Genomic DNA, 20,383 nt, shown 5'->3' with positions numbered 1-20,383 from the left:
CAACATATCCAATTGTTTCCTTTTCTAGACGTGTATAGAGGTTGGATGTTGTACCAGAGATGTGGAGGCTTAAACAACTTGGAACAACAGTCATTTATTTGCTCACAATTCTGCAGCTTGGACTGGGCTCAGCAGAGCAGTTCTTTTGCTGGTGTCTCCTGGTGTCATTCATGGGCTGTAGGCATCTGACAGTTTGACTGAGGTTGGGGTCCAAGGAGGCTCACTCCTCTGCAGTCGGTGCTGGCTGTTGGCTGGGGTGTCTTGTTCTCCTCTGTGTGGCCTTTTGTCCTCTGTACACTAGGCTAGGCTCTCTCATGATGGCAGCAGTGTTCCAAACTGGTCAGAAGTCACACATTACTTCTGCCACATTTATGTGTCAAAGCACATCACAAACCTAGACCAGATTCAAGGGGTGGGGAAAACAGACTCCACCTCAATGGGAAAAGAGGAAAATAATTTGGAGCCATGTTTAATCTACTATAGCCTCCCAGACAGTGTCTCCCTCTGTATTAACTCAGGCTGCCATAACCAAATAACATAGGCAGGGGCCTTAAACAATAGGAATTTATTTCTCATAGTTCTAGAGGCTGGAAGGTCAAGATCAGGGTGCCTGCACATTTAGTTCCCAGTGAGGGCTCTCTTCCTGGCTTGCAGATGACTGCCATCTCACTGTGTCCTTATACAGAGGAGAGAAAGGCAAGCTCTATGGTATCTCTTCCTATAAGGTCATTAATCCCATCACGAGGGCCCTACCCTTACGACCTCGTCTAAACATAATTACCTCCCAAAGACCCCCATCTCCAAATACCATCACCTTGGGAGTTATGGCTTCAACATATGAATTTGGGGATGGGGCACAGTTCAGTCCATGGTACCCTCTAAGAGCCAGTGTGTCTCTTAAGTAACCTGAGTTAATAAAAGCCTTGAAATTTAGACATGTGTTCAGTAATCTCAGCTGACTGGTATTTGTTAGGTATCCAGCACGTGCGAGCAGGTGCTGGGTGGCCTGAGGGGCAGGGATGGGGGGGCTCCTGCCGTCATGGTACTTTCATTCTGATGCAAGAAACAGACATGTAAATAGACATTTGTAACAGTGTGTGTGCACTGCAATGGGAGACCTGCCCAGTTCTGTGGAAGCTTCTGGATAAAAGTAATTTCCTAAAGGCTGAATTCCATTATCCCAGCCCAGGGAAGGAAGAAGGATCAGCATATACAAAGGTCTGGAGGCGTGAGACAGCTTAGTGTTGTCAGCGAGTAGGAGTGGTTGTGTCTGGCTGGTCCCCTGTGTAGGGGAGGGAGGAGGCTGGGGAGGGAGGCAGGGGCTGGCAGAGCTCTGGGGTCTTATTGGCCATGTTGTGGAGTCTAGCTTGCCTGTCAGAGCTCCTGGGAGGCCAGCACTCTGTGTGTGTGTGTGTGTGTGTGTGTGTGTATGTGTTTTCAGGTAATCCTGCCAGGGTGGGTTGACCCTTTAAGAGACATTCAATAATGGGCCACTTCCCATGGCTTTTCAAGACTGGAGCTTGTTAAGCAAACAGAACATGGTCTCCCTGAAGGCAGAGGCCCATGCTCTGTCCCCCGGGGACAGTTCCTTTGCTTTGCCTCCTTGGTTTGTTCATTCAGTCACTCAGTCAGCAACATCCCTGCCACGTACAGGCTCCTCCCTGGATGCTGGGAATTCAGGGACGGCTCCGGCACAGCCCTGCCCTGGAAGAGCTCACAGCTTCTTAGCTGGGTGCGGGGCTGGGGCAGCAGTGCCACGTGGTACAAGAGCCGCTCTGGTTCTGCCCAAAGTGGCACGGAAGGCTTCCTGGCAGAAGTGTCGCTGCCTCATGGAGCCGAGAGTGAAGGGCACTCCAGCTGGAAGGAAGAGCACATGCGAAGGCCAGACTGTCCCCCTGCTCCCACCCGTGGGGCGAGGGGCGGAGAGCGTGGACGCCACACCTGAGTTCACGCGGGTGCACTCCTGATGTGCGTGGAAGGTGGGGAGAGGCGGCAACACACGGAAGGGGCAGAGCAATGGACGGGGACAGAGATCTTAGGCCGCCCCTCCCGCATCCTCCCGGGTGGCCGGTCCCCTAGGCCTGCCCTTCTGTCCAACAGGGTCTGTCAATTACCACCTTTTCCAGCCACAGCCCTTTAGGAAATGCCAGTGATTAGCGATTGTTATCATGGTAATTAAAATTCCCTGGGAACAGCTTGGCATTAGCATCTGCAGTCAGGTTGGCCGTGAGCTGAAATTGGAATCAAAGCCTCGAAGCAGAGCGCAGAGGGGGAAGCGGTGCAAGGGGAGGATTTAAGGCCGAAGCCAGCCCTCCACCCCGACCTGCCGCAAGTGCCACGGGGGCTGTGTGGGTCTTTTCTCATTCAATGGCATTTTTAAGGCTGGCTGCTTTGCGGGCCTTATCACAGTGAGCCACACACGGGGAAGACCACGTGGCTTCTCCAGAAAGCAAAGGTTTTCCCCATCTGTGGCCCTAGACAGGGTAGTTGGGGGTTAATTTCCACGGAGGGCTTTTCCCCCCACTGTTCTTGGGGAGGGGATCAGGGGTTGATGCCAGACTGTGGGTGATGGACTTGGATGCACAGAGCAGAAATCACATGATTAAAAGCTACTGCAGTGCCTTTTGCAGGGTGCGGATGGGCAGCGAGGAGAGAGAAGGTCTGAGGACACGCGCGGACTGGTGGGGGCAGGGGAGATTGCTGCTCAGAAGCGGAATCCCGCACCCCTTACCTCACCAGTCCAGCTGTCCCACGTGGAAGACATTTTCCGAAACACCGACAGTGTATTGGGTGCACCTCTACATGGAGTGCCCCCCATACCAGGTGATGCACCTGTGTGCGCTCGTCCCTCTGCCTCGGGGACGCTGAAGGTGCTGCTCCTCCAGGTGGGTCCCAGATCACCAGCCAGACTCGTCTGGTCTCTGCCCATCGCGGCCGTATCTGGCCGTCCGTCACCAGACTGCAGCGCCAGCAGGAGAGGAAAAGACCGAGGCCCCGTTACGATGAACTCACCTGCCCACTGGACCCCAGGGAGGCGCTGCAGGCCTGGCAGGCCTGTGGGGCCACGGCCCCTGCGGAGCATAAATATCGGGGTGAATTGTATGAAATTGACAAGGGTTTTTATAGGTCAAAAATGGTTGAATACAAAAAAAAAAAGGTTGAATATCAGCAGTTTCATGCAATTCAACCTCATCCTTTGGATCCTGGGCTCTTGATCCTGTTTTCCTAAAGCACTTGACTGATCCGTGTTTTTTAAGTGCGCGGTAGGGGTGGAGGTGGATCATGGCAACAGGAAGCGAGGCTGGTGGCATGGGGCCCGCTGGCTGTGATATGCCAGGGTAGGCGGGGGCAGCCAGGGCTGCGGGTCTCAGTGGTGCTCCAGTAAAGACTGGGAGCACGTGGCTGCCTTGTGCCTGGAGTTCACAGTCAGGAAGGCGCACCAGCACGCCCTCCTAGGCACTCCCCCTTTATCCCTCTTTTATTTATTTATTTTTAAAGAGAACTTTATTTATTATTTTTTTGGCTGCATTGAGTCTTTGTTGCTGCGAGCGGGCTTTTGCTAGTTGCTACCTACTCTTCGTTGCAGTGTGTGGGCTTCTCATTGCGGTGGCTTCTCTTGTTGCAGAGCATGGGCTTTAGGCGCGTGGGCTTCAGTAGTTGTGGCATGTGGGCTCAGTAGTTGCACACGGGCTTAGTTGCTCCATGGCATGTGGGATCTTCCTGGACCAGGGCTCGAACCCGTGTCGCCTGCAGATTCTTAGCCACTGCACCACCAGGGAAGTCCCTATCCCTCTTTTCCTCTGAAGCAGTAAACCCACTTGATTGCAAGAACTTGGGTGGAACCCTCAGGCCACTTCCCCAGGAAGGTGACAGACTGGATTGGGACAGGCTCCAGCAAACAACCCATGGCTGCCAGTGCAGTCATTCAGCCAGTGTTTCCGGAGCACCTACTGTGTGTCAGGCATGTGCTGGGGCTTAAAGATCCAGTGGTGAGCAGAGTTGCCCTGGGTCTCCCCCCCGGGTGCTAGACCCTGGTGTTCATCGACAGATGAGTGGATGATATTCTGTGTGTACATAAAACAGAATATTATTCAGTCTCCAAAAGGAAGAAGTTGTGACACATGTTATTGAACCTTGGGGACATTATGCTCAGGGAAATAAGCCAAATACTATATGTACATCAAAAAGACAAGTACTGTATGATTCCGCTTAATTCATAGACAAAAACTACAATAGAACAGTAGTCAAGGCTAGAGGGGGATGGGAATGGAGAGTTGTTTAATGGGTTAAGTTTTAGTTTTACAAGATTAAAAGAGTTCTGGAGATGGGCTACCCAACAACATGTTAACATACTGAACTGTACACTTAATTTTTTAAAATATTTATTTATTTATTTGGCTGTGTTGGGTCTTAGTTGCGGCATGTGGGATCTTCATTGCGGCATGTGGGATCTTTCATTGCAGAGCTAGGGCTCTTCGTTGTGGCGCGAGGGCTTCTCTAGTTGCAGCGTGCGGGCTTAGTTGCCCCGCCACATGTGGGATCTTAGTTCCCCATCCAGGGATCAAACCCACATCCGTTGTATTGGAAGGCAGATTCTTAAACCCTGGACCACCAGGGAAGTGCCCTGAACGGCACATTTAGAAATGGTTGGGACTTTCCTGGTGGTCCAGTGGTTAAGACTCCACACTTCCACTGCAGGGGACATGGGTTTGATCCCTGGTCGGGAAACTAAGATCCCACATGCCATGGAGCACGGCTAAAAAATAAATAAAGAATAAAAATAAAAATAAGGAAATGGTTAAGATAGTAAATTTTATGTTATATGTATTTTAACACAATTAACCGTGTAGTGTGGGGTCCCTGCCCTGAAGGCACTTAGTGCCCCACTGGGGATTTGACTTTTCTTCCTGGAGGGCTGTCTGATGATATACATCATTATCTGTGTACATGCATCCCTCGACCCAGCAGTTCCTGCAAATACTTCTGAAGGCAGTAACCGACACCTGTCTGTGGATGGGTATGCCGAGATGATGGTTGCAGCACTTTTCAGAAGAGTGAAAACTTGGAAACATCTTAAATGTCTATCAGTAAGGGGTTGATTTAATTAAGTGTAATACATCCAAACTATAGAACCGTAGTGTGATGTGGAGACTGTTACTTATTAACACAGAACAACTGCTGTGATGTATAGTTAAGTATCATGTAATGGCATCTACATGACCCTGTTCTTCCAAAAAGGAAGGGAGGGAGGGAGGGAGGAAGGAAGGATGGACGGAAGGAAGGAAGGAAGGAAAACTGAATTGTGTATATGCCCAGGAAAGGGGGTAAGAAAATGCACAGTACAGTGTTGAGCAGGGCTCTATGTGCTCTTCTTCATTTTGCTCTTTTGTTATTGTCCTAATTTTGCGTGCTACGTGTGTATTTCTCGGGGAAAAAAGGCAAAGCAGCATCCCTGGTGAGGGTCAGAGAGGCAGTGCAGTGCGGGTCCCAAGCCCACCCAGACCCTGCTGTTCACAGAGGGCTTGTTTCAGTTTTTCCCCCCAAGGCCCAGCCCATGGTGGGGGCAGGAGGCTGGCGTGCTCAGGGGAGGGCACGCAACGCCGGCGCCGATAGCAGAGGGAGGCCGAGTGAGCCCCTTGCCAGACCTCCATGGCCTTTTGGGTTTGGGACCTATTCTCAGGGGCCACACAGCAGCTCTGCAGGGACAGGGTGGCCTTGTCAGTGGCTGCTTGTGTTTATTTCCTCTCCCTAGATGGCACTTCCCTGCGCTCTAGGCGTCCAGACACTTAGTGTCCATGACGGTGATGTCTGATCCGCTGAGGATTTATCCCCCACTCAACCACGATTTAGTGAGCCCCTACTTCACATCTATAGTGTGTTGAGACTCTGGGACCTCGGGTGTGGAGTAGAGGCCAAGAGAATGGTGGGCTGGCCTTGGGCAAGTTGCTTAACTTGTCCAAGACTCAGTTTTCCCATCTGGAAAGTGGGGATAATAATAGAGCTTCTCAAAGAACAGTTTCACTGGATGCCTCTGGGAATGGGAGAGGAGACTTTTTAATTTCGCACTTTGTGAATTTTAGATCATGTGCATGTATTACTGATTCAAAGAAATAAATACATACTGTAGGAGGGCTGCAAGAGGATCAGAAAGGCAGCTCCGTGAAGCATTCATTCCACCAGACGGGTTCTACATTATTCAAGAGCCACATGCAAAAGCAGACTTTTCTGCACAGGAAAGCTGGGAGGGAGGGCTGAGTGACTAGTGCCTGGAACAGGGTTTGGACTCAGTGGTCCTGTGCCTGGCAGTCTGGAGCATAAGGAGGTGACTGCTCTCTATTTAAGGGAAAGAAACAGATGCACCTCACTCCATGAGTGAACAGTAAATGCTACAGTTAAGGTTATGCAGGCCCATTACTAGGGTTGAGTTCCTCTAGGAGAACTTGCTGGGTTGTTCCAAGCGGGAAGCACTGTATGTCCTTTTGCCCTGTTCGAGAGCCCTGTGCACATTGGTATATTAAAGGTTCTGAGAAGTCCTGCAGTGACAGAGCTTGGTTTAACCTAGTGCTTCCTGATAGAGAACTTTTTTTCTTTTCTTTTCTTTTCTTTTTCTTTCTTTTCTTTTTTTTTTTCCTTCTGCCTGGTCCCTGTTAATCCCACAGAACCAATATAGTACAGAGGAAGTCTGGAGAGTAGGAAACACTGTTTTCTAGAGCAGCGGTTTCTAACCGTTTTGGCACCAGCGACCAGTTTTGTGGAAGACAATTCCTCCACGGCCGGGGCGGGGGGGTTGGGGGTGGGTTCAGGTGGTAACGCGAGTGATGGGGAGCAGGAGATGAAGCTTCACTTGCTCGCGCGCGCACCACTCACCTCCTGCTGTGCGGCCCGGTTCCTAACAGGCTGTGAACCAGTACCGACTGGTCCGCAGCCCAGGGGTTGGGGACCCCTGCTCTAGAGAATCAGGGCAGACCCTGGCCTTCTCATTTTAAATTTTCCTTTTTGAGTAGGGGACTTGATCCTCTGGTTGTAAAGCTGCACACGTTTGTCACATGAGAGGAGGAGGGTGACAGTGACGACGGTGGGTACCGCGTCTGTCGAGTGGCTGCCCTGTGCCCGGCACCGGGCTATGGGAACTTACGTTCACTCACGATTCTAACCCTCATGGCCTCCCTGGGAGCTGGTGCTGTTCTGCCTCCCACCTCCCGATGATGAAACCGAGGGTCAGGAAGGTTGATGTGTCCAGATCCCGCCCGCCATGGGGCAACAGATCCAGGATTCAAACCCACCACGTCTGCTCGGAGCTGCCAAGGCTTCCTCTTCTCCGAAAAGGTCACCTCCTTCCTTCACACGCTCCCACTCTTCTTACCAAATACCCTTCATCAGGAAAGAGATTTCGCAGCACTTGGTGCTTTCCGAAGTGGGTGGTGAGGGTTCAGGGCCCTTATCTCAGTCGCTGCTCTGAATTCTAATCTGTGGCTTTCTTTGCGCTCCGGCCTGTCTGTGCCCCCCACAAGAGATGATCACATGCCAAGAAGCTCTTCAAGACTACAGTCAATGCCAGGCCGTGGCCAGCCCTGCTCTTTGTCAGCCTCTTGTTACTCTGCCCAGAGACTCGAGGGGAAGGCGCAGGCAGGAGGGATGCAATGGCTTCTTGAGAGCCTTCTGGGAGGGGGGGGCGCCGGCTAGGAGCACAGTACAAGGAGGGCTGCCCTGCATTCGGTGTCCTGAGCAGATGTCTCCCCACCCAGGTCTGGAAGAGGTCGGGGGCCTGGTTCTACAAAGGGATCCCCAAGTACATCCTGCCTCTGAAGATCCCTGGCCAGGCCGACCCCCCGCACTTCCGCCCGTTGCCCGTGGAACCAGCTGAACAGGAGCCTAGAAGCACTGAGACCAGCCGCGTCTACACGTGGGCCCGAGGGAGAGGTAAGCCCCCATTGCCCCCTCTCCCTGGACAGCAACCAACATTCGGGCCATCAGCCTGCCGAGCAGTGCCACAGACACCGGGCCAGTGCCCGCCACACCTCCACATGCCTCCCACTGGTCTTCGTGCCTCTCTGTGCCCTTGGCTTCCCCGCTGCACCACGTGGGAGGCTGGTCCTCAGCAGGGTGCTTGCTTACAGCGGGAGGGTCCACTGGGGGCCATTTCGCCACCGAGCACTGATTTGGGGGTGGGAATGCCATGAACAACAGCACGGATCTGTGCAGAAATGTGATGTCAATTGAGGTTTTTTGCAAAGTATGAAAATGCATCTTTCTAAGGCAGGCCTGTACCGTCTCATCTCAGCGCTTGTCTTGTGTCTCAGGAAGGGGGGACTTCTGGCTTGCCTGGTCCTAACAAGCAAAGTGACGGTGTGCCCAGGGCCCCTTGGTGTTTGTGGTGGCTGCACTGATGTGGGTGTGTCCTAAGTGGCCACCAGCAGAAGGGGAGCTTGCCCCATGGGTCACAACAGAGCCTGGTGTGGTGGACAGCTCTCCACTGCTTGCATGATGCTTTAGTGCTTGTGATTTTATTTTCAAAGTTTCTGGTCTCATAGCAGCCTTGGGAGGTGGACAGAGCAGGTATATTGTAGCCCCACTTTATAGATGGGTAGCCTGAGGCCCAGAGAAGGGGAGCGATTTTCTCAGTTGAGTGTGGCAGAGCTGGAACCAAAAGGCGGGGTCCTGTCCTCGGGGCTTTGGCTCCTACTGCCCTGACGTGTTGGAGTTTCAGCCCAAGACTCAGGGTCTGAGGGCCCTGCATGAGACACAGCGGCCGGAGGGATGAGGGCTCATCCTGACGCCGGGGGCGATGGACCCAAGAGAGTGGCCGTGGCTGCTGCTTCTGAGGGACTCTCAAGCATTTCCATGTTTGGATTACAACCTGGTATTTATCTTCGTATCATTTGGACTTTGGTTTTCTTGTTACAAAAGTAAGGCACGTTTATTATACAATTTTGAAAGTTGTCAAATGATATAATTCAGAGGTAAAAATCCCCCGTTGGTCAGCCCTTCCAGACATAGCTGTCATTAACAGCTTGGCGTCTGTTCTCCAGATATTTTTTCTCAGCATCACTCGGTTTGTTGTTGTTGTTGTTGTTGTTGTTGTTTTGTTTTGTTTTAAGTTCTTTATTGGAATATAATTGCTTTACCCTCCTGTCATCACCCGGTTTTTTGCAGCCGGCTTTCCTGGCTAATTCTCCTGGACTCTGTTTGCACTTCACACTCCCATGAGTTCGCCTTCCCTGCCATCACTGCCACAGACGAGCCTTGGTGGGGACCATGGCAAGTGCAGGTGGAGCCTGGACAGGCAGGGGGCAGTGGGCGGCCAGAGAGGAGTCCCTTTTCCATCCTCAGTGCTGGGGCTTTCTCCTGCCCCAGCCCGGTCCAGGTGCGTCTGTGTCCCTCAGATCTAGGGAAGAGATGTGGCTGTAGAGACTGAAGCTGGTGGGTACTGGGCAGCTTCTCATAGACTGAGGAGGAGATACCTTGGGGCCTCCCCCAGAGGAGCCCTCACTGCCCTACTGTCCTGTCTGCTCCAGCATCAGTGTGGCACACATATGCGTGTACACACACACACATATCCACACACATCCCTGGGGAAGGGCAGGACCTTCTCTTGTCTCCTCCTCAGCCACACAGACGGCCTTTTAATTATGTGGGCAAGGAGGCCAGCGGCCCACACACTTGGAATTGGCACTGCTTGTTAACTGAGCTTGCAGTGAGGCCAGGCCAGGCAACATGGAGGTCCCCTCTCCACCCTGATATGAACTTGGTCTCCCTCTGCAGACCTGGTCGGAAGCCCCCAGGCCCGCAGAGCACAAGGCCACTGGAAAGAGGCTCCCCCTCACCACCCACAGCCGCATCGTCAGTGGTGCTGGGTGCCAGGCAGCAGGCTGGGGTCAGAGCTGCAGTCTGTGGTCCAGGTCAGAGCCTGTCTGCTAAGCCTGGCCCTCGTAGCACCCGCTTCAGCCCCACGGGAGCTCAGGCCAGACAGAAACAGAGTGACCAGCACTGGGGTGTGGGCTCCCCCATCACGCTGGAAGCTGTCTGCAGGCAGGGCTCTGTCTGTCCTGAACAGGCCGATTCCTCAGCACGTAGCATGGGAGAGGCACAAGGTAGATGCTTATTGGATGACTGAGTGAAGAATGAAGGAATGAACTACCCACCTGCTCCAGGATATTTGAAAGGCCTGTGGAGGGATTTTCATTAGGGCCTCAGGCTCCCCTGGGTCAGGGGTCTTGGTGGACAGCCCGGAAGACACTTGGAGGCTGTGAAAACCACCTTGCTCTCCTGAGGCAGCTCTCCTCGCAGGCTTCCGTCCCTAGGACCCCAGGGCCAGCGTCCCCTCCCGCCCCACAGTCCCTGCTCCCTGGTGTGGAAGCTGATTCTGACACCAGCTCCCTCTCTGTGACCCCACCCCCACCCCTACAATACTCTCTTCTCCCTCCCCCTCCCTCCTTCTCTCCCTCCCTCCCTCTGCACCTGTGTCTCCCAGCTCACTTCACTTGGAAGAGGAAGGGGAATCGATGGATGGAAGCCGTGAACTTTGCAGTCCACAGAGCCATCAAGTGAAATGTATTGATGTTTCCGAGGCAGGTTCCTTTTCTTCCTCCTTTACATTTTCTTGGTTAATTTTTAGTTACATGAGCATACCTGATGTATTTTTAACAAGTTAAACAATTCAAAAGTCTATGAAAAATTAAAATCTCTACTGCCTGCCATCATTTCCAAACCCTTTTTTCCCTGTTCCTACCAGCACATACTTGATATAGGATTATGTTTTGTTTTGTTTTTATTTTATTTTAACAACAAAAATAGGCTCTTACCCCTCACTCTGCATGTTGCTTTTTCCACTTAAAAGAATATCGTGGGCATCCCTCCAGGGCAATAGATATAGATTTTACTTTATTCTTTTTAATGGCTGAGTAAAATCCCATCATATCATATATTGTGGTTTAATTATTCACCTATTGATGGGCATTCAAATGATTTCTGACTTTTTGCCACTGCAGGCGATACTGAAACATCCTTATGTGTATACGATGCTTCTGTTTTCATAGGGCAGGTTTCCAGAAATGGCTTGTATGTTTTAAATTTCAGTAGACATTACCAAACGATATTCTGAAAATGTTACAGTGTTTTATACTCATTTATACCTGCATCCTTGCCTGCCGTGAATATTATTGGTGTTCACTATTTTGGCTGGTGTACGAGATGAAAATGATACTTCATTTTTTTAATTTGTACATTTGAATATCTCTTCATGTCTTTCTTATTTATCGATTATTTAAGCTTCCTCTTTTAAAAATTGCCGGTTTAAACTCATTGCTCATTTTTTATTATATTGTTTATTTTCTCTTATTGACTTGCAGATGCTCCTTAGGAATATTAAATGGGTTGCACATATTTTTCTCTTTGACTTTACATTTTGTTTGACTTTAGTCTTTTTTTATATATATAAATTTATTTATTTATTGGCCACATTGGGTCTACGTTGCTGCACGCGGGCTTTCTCTAGTTGTGGTGAGCAGGGGCTACTCTTTCTTTGTGGCACACAGGCTTCTCATTGCAGTGGCTTCTCTGGTTGTGGAGCACAGGCTCTAGGCACACGGGCTTTAGTAGTTGCGGCACATGGGCTCAGTAGTTATGGCTCATGGGCTTAGATGCTCCACAGTATGTGGGATCTTCCCGGAGCAGGGCTCAAACCCGTGTGCCCTGCATTGGCAGGCAGATTCTTAACCACTGTGCCACCAGGGAAGTCCCTTGACTTTAGTCTTTACTTATAGTGTTTTGTCACTTAAAAACAATTTCTTTTCATTTTTGTGAAGTCAAGTGTGCCTTTCTTTTGCTTTGTGGCTCATAGGTTTCCTATCTTGCCTTGAAATGTCCTCCTCTCCAAGGTTAAAAAAAATCTGTTAAATAAAATGTTTAAGTAATATGAGAATACGAGGAACTACTTAAATATGATAAAATTACCCAAAAAGCAGAAATGTAACACCAAATATCATATTAACTGATAAAGCACTGAAGCCATGTTCTGTCAAAATACAAGTCAAGAATACCTCCATCATCACCATCATTCAACAGTATTTTGTAGAATTTAACTAATGTAAAACAACAAGAAAATAAAATAATCGGTTGCTATTGAAAAAGAAAAAATTCTCTATTTGTAGATGAAGTAATTGTATACCAAGAAAACCCAAGGTTTACTAAAACAACCCACTAGGATTAATAAGAGAATTGGGGAAGCGACAGGACACAAAATAAATCAATAGTTTACACCAAAAACAATGAACAGTTTTACTCTATACTGATTAATTTGAAGTAGAAATGGAAAAATCCATTCATAATTGCAACAAAAACTGTAAAATGCACAGAAACAAATTTTAAAAAAGAATTATAAGTTGAACATGGAGAAAATTATAGAATCTTATCAAAGGGCACACAATGGAATATTACTTAGCCATAAAAAAGAATGAGATAATGAGATTTGCAGCAACGTGGATGGATCTAGAGATTATTATACTAAGTGAAGTAAGGCAGACAGAGAAAGATGAATATCATATGATATCACTTATATGTGGAATCTTTAAAAAATGATACAAATGAACTTACATACAAAACAGAAATAGACTCACAGACAATAGAAAACAAACTTATGGTTACCAATGCGGAAAAGGAGGGGAGGGATAAATTATAGATTTGGGTTTAACAAATACACACAACTATATGTAAAATAGATAAACAAAGGTCTACTGTATAGCACAGGGAACTATATTCAACATCGCGTAATAACTTATAATGGAAAAGAATCTGAAAAAGAATATATATATGTATAACTGAATCATTTGCTGTACACCTGAAACATTGTAAATCAGCTATACTTCAATTTTTTTAAGTTACTATAATCAAAAAAAGTTACCATAATCAAGAGAAACAGTATAGTATTGTCTCCAAAATAAATAGAATATCTATTTATATAGATAAGTGGAACAGAATAGAGAAATAATAGACCCAAGTATGGAAGCTAAACATAGGTACCTTTTCAATTCAGTGGGAAAATAACTGGTTTATTTAACAACCAGGGCCAGCATAATTAGATTTCCATCCTATTCCATGTGTATCCAGAAATACCTTGCAGACAGATTAAAGATCTAAATGTTAAAAATAACGCAATGAATGTATTGGAGAAAAATTAGAAGTGTTTCTTTCCTCTGTGTTAAACTCAGAGAGCTGGTGGCACCCTGATGCCTACAGGACAGGTGGGCTGACTACCTGAGTTGGCTACGTGCCCCCTCCTGTGGACACTGGGTGTTGATTTTGGCCGAGGCTTTGCCTGCAGACCTCTTGGTAAGCCCAATACTAGCTTGCTCGTAGCAGGACATTCATTCTTTCTCCAGGATGGGATGGGAAACAGTGTAACCTGAGTTCCTCCTGTGACTGGCCCTGAGTCTGACCCGGCTGCCTCTGGGGAGAGGGCTCCACCCTCCTACCCAGTCAATCCAGGTGCTGTTTTCCCTTGGCAGGTCGTTGCTCCAAGTTTGTGGCAGCAATAAATATAGTCAGTTTTTGTGCCTTCCCAGGCCTTTTAGTTCCCCTGTGAAATATGAGGTGTAAATGGTGGAACCCGTACTATGGGCTCTAGGGTCTTAATCCCTTTAGAGTTGGACCCACCTCTTCTGCAGGCTTCTTTCCTCTCAGCTGGATTCCCACCCTGGGGCAGGGTGTGGAAAGATATTTGCTAGGAGTAGGGATATGAATCTGGCATATTTGGGTGATAAGAGATTACAGGTTTTTTTCTCATACACTTGAAAGCTTAGAGGTGGCAACTGCAGCTTTGGTTCAGCAGCTCAGTGATGTCAGGACAAATGTCTTTATAATTCTTGCTCTTTCCCTCATGGTCACAAGATGGTTGCTACAGTTCCAGCTATTGCTATTTTTAAAAAAAGAAGAAAGATTAAAGAGGAGGCTGGAAAATTAAGCTTTTCGCTTCTGCAGCCTTGCATTATAATAGAAGCAGGCTGGTACTTGTGCTGAAGGAGTCCGATTCCCTATTGATGGAGAGCTGAATTCATCTGACCAAAGTCATTATGGTGTGGCAGTTTTTCTCAGATAGGATTTTGTGCTTCTCTACCTCCAGCGCCAAGGATACTTAACGTGATCGGGCTTATTTTCTTCAGCCCCCAGTGCTATGACTGGGAGACCACACTGCCCTGGGTTTGCTCTGTGTTTCGTCTGCCCTGCCTTTCCCAGCTGTGGCTGAACGCCTGAGATGGCGTGGGGATGCAGCTGAAGCCCCAAGTCTTGGGTCCATACAGTGTCCCAAGGGTTTTTTAGGTTGTGTATCCTTTTTGCAGATGGGAACTGGAGAGCCGAGTTTCCTAGGAGACGGACCCCTGGATCAGTGAGGTTTTGCTGTGTTCTGTGGGTGATGGGGGCCCATCACCATCTAAAACTTTCATCACTGCCCTGTGGCCTGGCCAGATGGGGGAGGCCTTTCCATTCTGCCCTCCCCCCTAGATTCCCAAAAGCCCCAGCTGAGCACAGGCAGGTGCCCTGAGCTCCCAGTAGCCACAAGGCAAATTCACTTTTCTATCCCCATTGAGGGCCAGGTCACAATCCCTCACCAGGACCCTCTGCAGGAACCTTCCTGTCTCCCACCCTCCGTCATCCCCCTGAGCAGAGCACAGGCTTCCTGATGGAATTGAACAGAATGACACACTGGTTCATTTCAAGGTCTGTTCTGGAAAAGTACTTTGAGGTTTTGGATTTGTTCCAGTTAGGTAGTTTTAAGAAAAATCGGAGTTTCGTTATCACTTTATTGGTTCATTAGATTTTTTTTTAATATTTATTTATTTGTTTGCTTGTTTGGCTGCACCGGGTCTCAGTTGCAGCGTGCAGGATCTTTAGCTGTGGCAGGCAGCATCTAGTTCCCTGACCAGGGATCGAACCTGGGCCCCCTGCATTGGGAACATGGAGTCTTAACCACTGAACCACGAGGGAAGTCCCAGTTCACTAGATTTTAAATAAAATTTTTTTTTAAATCCTAAACTGTGGTTCTGTTTGCAGTCTGGTGAAAGCAAGCTTCAGGGTTATTTGGGTTGAGTGGTCTGGTTCAACGCAGCTACAAATGTTTACCTGGGGCCACGCTTCCCGAATGACCCCTTGGCCAGCCTTCCCACCCCCGTGCCACCATCTCCTGTCCCGCTGGAGAAGCCGAGTCATTGGTGCTGCATTGGCCGCAGCCAGAGCTCGTTGACTCACGGCCATTATCTCATCTGATGCTCAGAGCAGCCTATGGGGCAGCTAAGGACGTGAAATTGACTCTAAGTGATGGACGAGGTGGGGGTTGTCTGCCCAAGGTCACATAGGCTGCAGCCAAGAGGGCCTGGGACCCAGGCTCCTAAATCCCAGCCCACACTCCTCCCCTCTGAGTGTAGCTAGGAGCAAAGCTATTGCCCACATCGCCGCACACACACTGGCTTTCCCCTTTCAGACTTGGTTCGAGGGTTTTTGGTTGCCAGGCTGCTGAGGAAGGTCTCCCAGAGGCAGGGATGGAGAGGAAGGCTCTCGGGGCCTGTGGGGGTGGGGGGACATGGCAGCAGCCGCTTCTGCTCCTCAGGGGACTCTTGGACCAGCTCCGTTCCCCAAGCTGTGCCCACCCAGCAGCTGCTACTCAGCTGCCTGTCTGCATGCCCTTCAGCCTCAGCCTCTGCTCCCACTCTCAGGACCCATGTCCACACGTGGGGAAGATGTGATCGGCCCAGCTCCCTCCTGTACAGGCTGCCCTTTATGCATCCAGCCTGTGTGGCATCAGACACTATAGATGGTGTGGCCAGTTAGGCCCAATTGAGGCTGCTTTCCCCAAAAGCAGAGCCGGGACAGAGCAGGGGGATATTTGTGTGTCTTGTTCAATAGCCATTGAACCACAGAATTGGGTGTTTTGTATCTGACAGGGTGGTGAGCGCCCTGTCACTGGGAGCATTCAAGCATTGGCTGGATAATATAGTAGGGATAGTATGGCTTAGAAACTGGGGGAAGCTTACTACGGGCTTGTTACTGTATATCCAGAGTTATGCCCCCATGTTGTGACCAGGGCTGGGGGGATGGAGACATTGTCTATGGCCCAAGATTGAGAAAGTTACATGGCTTTGAACCTAAGACCTCTGTCTCGTTAGCACAGAGCTGCAGCCGACTGAGCTAATAAGCAGTTTCGTGGCAGCCGTTTTTCCATCAAACGCATATGCTGTTTCCTGACTTCTTAACGCAGTGTGCTATTTATACCAGTAGATCCATTCATTCTTAATGAGCCACGGTTGTGGATTGTAAAATGTTTTATTTTCAGACAGGATTGCTCACTGCCCAGAGCCAGTCGTTGCTATGCCGCCTTCCTTCTTTCTCTGTTCCTGAGAAATCAGCGTTCTGGAAGCTCCTTGGGGAGCTCAGCTGCCCTCTCCCCACTCCATACTCACCCCCAGTATTTCCCCAGCAGACTCAGAACTTGCCTTTTCTATCACATCAGCCTGAATGTGGTACATGAATTCCTTGCAGCCTTTGGAGCAGCCGGGAGTGTGTGTTGTATGCAGGGGGGCCAGGCTGGCCGAGGCTTGGAGAAGGAGGCAGAGCAGAGCAGGAGGGCTTCCTTCTTGGGAGGTGGGAATGCCATCTGTCCTGAGAGGGTTGGACACTTGCCGGTATTATAGGTCACAAACTGGTAGAACAGTGACTCGATCTGACTCACTGCTTTAAACTCATTGGCAACTTTTTTAAAGGTAGAGAATACTCATTAAAAAGAATAGGGAGTTCTGGCTTCTTTTTTGAAAATCAGAAAGTCTGGCAATACTGCCTCTCCCTGGAAAAGCTGGACAGGCTAAGTGGCAGCGTCTCCCATCACACAGGCCTTGCAATCTCTGGTTTGCCGCAGTCCCCACCCCTCCCTATTGTCCCTCATGCTTTTCTTTTTATTTATTTATTTATTTATTTATGGCTGCATTGGATCTTCATTGCTGCTCATGGGCTTTCTCTAGTTGTGGTGACTGGGGGATACTCTTCATTGTGCTGCACACACTTCTCATTGTGGTGGCTTCTCTTGTTGAGGAACATGGACTCTAGGAGTGTAGGCTTCAGTAGTTGCAGCACGTGGGCTCAGTAGTTGTGGCGCACGGCCTTAGTTGCTCCACGGCATGTGGGATCTTCCTGGACCAGGGCTTGAACCTGTGTCCCCTGCATCGGCAGGCGGATTCCTACCACTGTGCCACCAGGGAAGCCCCCTCACACTCTTTGATCACCATCCTTGCTGGGTTATTAAGAAGAAAGTGAAATAGTTCTTGTTTCCACATGCCTGTGAAAGAGAGAGAATAGAAGTTAGACCTATTGCAAAAAAAAAAGTGGGCACACATCTCTGTGGAAGTGAAGGCTTCTCATATCCAGCCTAACTCACTCACTGACCCTTCGGCTGACCAGTGGAAGACAGGAGTCTGACCACATCCCATCTGTGCATCCCTTCTGCTGCCCTGACCCCACAATTCCTACCCACAGTGGTTCTGCGCCTTCTGTGCGGGTGCCCCACCACTACTGCCCCCAAGGCCTCGCCAATAAGGGCTTAAGAGATCAGGCCTTGCAGAGCTCCTGCATTTTAACAGGAGACCCCCGGACCAGAAAACTTTAGTTTTTGGAAGAACTTCTTCCTTTCTGGGCCTTGGTTTCCCCATGAGTAGGATGGGGATGACAGGGACCAGGACAGAGTCCTTTCTCTTCCAGCATTCATATCTCACAGTTCCAAATCCAGGGGGATGAGACTTTATGGAATAATTTCCAGCAGGTGGTAAAGCAGCTCCCAGACTGTACATTGAAGCTGTGTCTACGGGAAAGACCAGCCCCATTTCAGCAGTGGCCCCGCCCTCCTCACACGCACACCCACCCACTCACGCACACACACAGTCCTGGTATGTGCTGCCAGTGCAATCCCATCAAACCCGGGCGGCACCCACCCCCCAACCCCTCGCAGGTAAGCGGGCTTGTTGGACATGTGCACTAAGTACTTATGAACTTCCTGCATCTTCCTTTCACGGTCCTGTCCCCGGGATTGTCTCTAGTTCATTACCACCTTCCCTTCTCAGTTCGTTTTATACCCTGCATGAGTTCTAGAGTCCTGGACAGCTGGCAGTATGTGGGCTTTTTTTATGTCTAAAGATAATAGAAACCACCAAATACACACAGACAGACGTGAGCCGGAAAGGACTATTCAGAGAGGAGCAGGGAGAGGCTGCCTCTGACCATCTGAGGAGGGTGCTGTGTGTCCAGCCCGGCACCTTGAAAGCCATTGACCCCAGACTTCATGGTGTAGGTCTGCTGTTCAGGTCCAAAAAATAAAAAAACAAAGTCATGGTTGGACCGTCCTGTCTGTGGCTCCCACTAGCCGTTTGGGGACGGGAACGCTGTCCATCCCACCGGGGGCAGGAGTTGGGGGCGGGGTGGTGCCGAGTTGCCCAAGCCCACTGTGGGCCCTTCTGGGACAAACACTGACAGTCGGTCTTCTGTGCGGTCACCATTCTTCCAGGCTCAGCTGAGGGCCTGGGTGCCACTTGCCTATGGGTCTGTGCAGGTGAAAGCGGCAGGTCTCAGGCCTCCGCTGCCATGGACAGCAGCCCGTGCTGGGCTCTGTGCAATTGTGTAATCCCAACACCTGTGCTGGGGGTACTACTGTTGTCCCATTTTATAGAAGAGGAAACCAAGGCACGGAGAGGTCAGATAACGTGCATTGTAATTGCAGTGTAGGAAGAACAAGAAATCCCCATGGATTTCACATTCAGGAAACTCTGCCCTTCTCCCAAGTCTCAGGGAAACAGAGGCCTGGCCAAGTCTTGCATAGCTAGGTTTTGAAAGAGAATCCCACGCGTTACTAATTTGCCTTGACCTTCGGAGCCCTTGGCGAAGCCAAACGTTCGCTCAGTGCCAGCGTGTGTGAATGAAGGGGCTACCCCCAGCGTGGAAGCCCCAAGCTTCCAGGAGCCACCGTTGTCCCCACTGCTGCACCCCACCCCTGCCCCCCTGCAGCGCTCTTGCCTGTCCCGGGCGTCCTCGCTGGCCTGGGGGTTGATTTCCCAAGAGCAGGAGGCTCTCATTAGCCACCCCACAGAGGTCAGGGGCACGGCTGTCGCTTCTAATCTGTCCAAACACGACGACTGCCTCCGCTGATTGGATGACTTCAGCTGCAAGGTGAGGTCTTGGGACTCCTTGCCGCCCATCCCCACCCCCTGCAATCCCCACCTGAGCTGAATTGGGGAAACCGGCCCCAGCCCCACCCCCAGGCAGCCTGGCTTTAGTTGAGCAGATGCCCACAGAGCTCTCACCAAGTACAACACGGCCTTCCCTCTCTAGCTGCTCACCTGTCTTGCCGTGTGAACCTACAACTTAATTCCACCCACTCTAGGTTTCTCAGCCTTCGGGGACCTGGGTGAAGTGAATAAATCTGGGCCTGCTTGCCCTGTCTGACTCGGAGATAACAGTGCTGGCTCCACTTGGCTCAGCAGCCCTTTCCCTGGGCCTCCTGTCCATCACGGGACGGAGGCCAGCCTCGCAGATAGAGCCGAGCTGATTTCTGCGCACTGGTCCAGGAGCGGCAGCAGAGGCTGGGAGAGTCTGTCTGCTCAGTGATCTCCATACAGGAAGGAGGGGCCGGGCTGCCTCTGCCTCCGTTGCCCCTGGGGTCCATGGGGAGTCCGGGTGAGGCTGGCAGCCCATCCCCACACCCAGGCTCTGAGAGCAGATGCCACGGGCCTGAGCAGGGACTGAGATTCCAGCCCAAGTGAGGGAACCTGAGGGACACACCCCGAGGCCAGACTCTGAGGGGTTGTAACAGACAGAGACAGAGACCCAGAGACAGACAGACAGAGACGCAGAGAAACTGGAGAGTGAGAGAAACCGACCAAAATGGAAAGAGGGACCAAGAGACAAACCCAAGAAGACTCAGAACACATAGGGACACAAAGACACACAAGGGAGGGAAAGAAAGACAAGAGAAGCAAAGGCAGAGAGAGATTTTTTTTAACCATCAACAAGAGAGACGCAAAGAGATGAAGTCAAAGACAAAGGCACAGAGACGTAAAGAAGGACAGAGGGAGAGCACTGACGTCATGGAGCGGATGAAGGTGCGTCTTGCATCCCAGCAAAAGAGCCAGCAGGAGGTACGCGCCCACTTTGCTTCATCTCTGCCATAAATCAGAAGCGATAACCTGCCAGAGAGAAATAGTGCAGAGTACATCCAAGCCAGACCAGCCCCTTGTCCCCTAGGTGCCTGAGTCTGGAGCCTTCTTTTTGATCCTGTCCTAGCCTCAGAGAAGCCCACTGCCTGCCTGACCTTTGCCTTTCCTGTTCTGTCGGGGCTGCCTGGCACACCCCAGTCCCA

The 20,383-nt window shown here is 50.3% G+C and overlaps 1 protein-coding gene across 1 annotated transcript in view; it reads left to right on the top strand.

Annotated features, from left to right (window-relative positions):
- Window positions 1-20,383, top strand: part of RPH3AL (rabphilin 3A like (without C2 domains)) — a 145,631-nt gene that overhangs the window by 112,814 nt on the left and 12,434 nt on the right. Inside the window, 1 exon segment of the mRNA XM_057716063.1 lies at window positions 7,746-7,920. Coding sequence (XP_057572046.1) covers window positions 7,746-7,920 — 175 coding nt within the window.

The sequence above is a fragment of the Hippopotamus amphibius genome, chromosome 17, assembly GCF_030028045.1.
Source record: "Hippopotamus amphibius kiboko isolate mHipAmp2 chromosome 17, mHipAmp2.hap2, whole genome shotgun sequence".
Classification (NCBI taxonomy): Eukaryota; Metazoa; Chordata; class Mammalia; order Artiodactyla; family Hippopotamidae; genus Hippopotamus; species Hippopotamus amphibius.
Note: the sequence above shows the minus strand (reverse complement) of the source record. Positions and strands in the feature narration are given on the sequence as shown.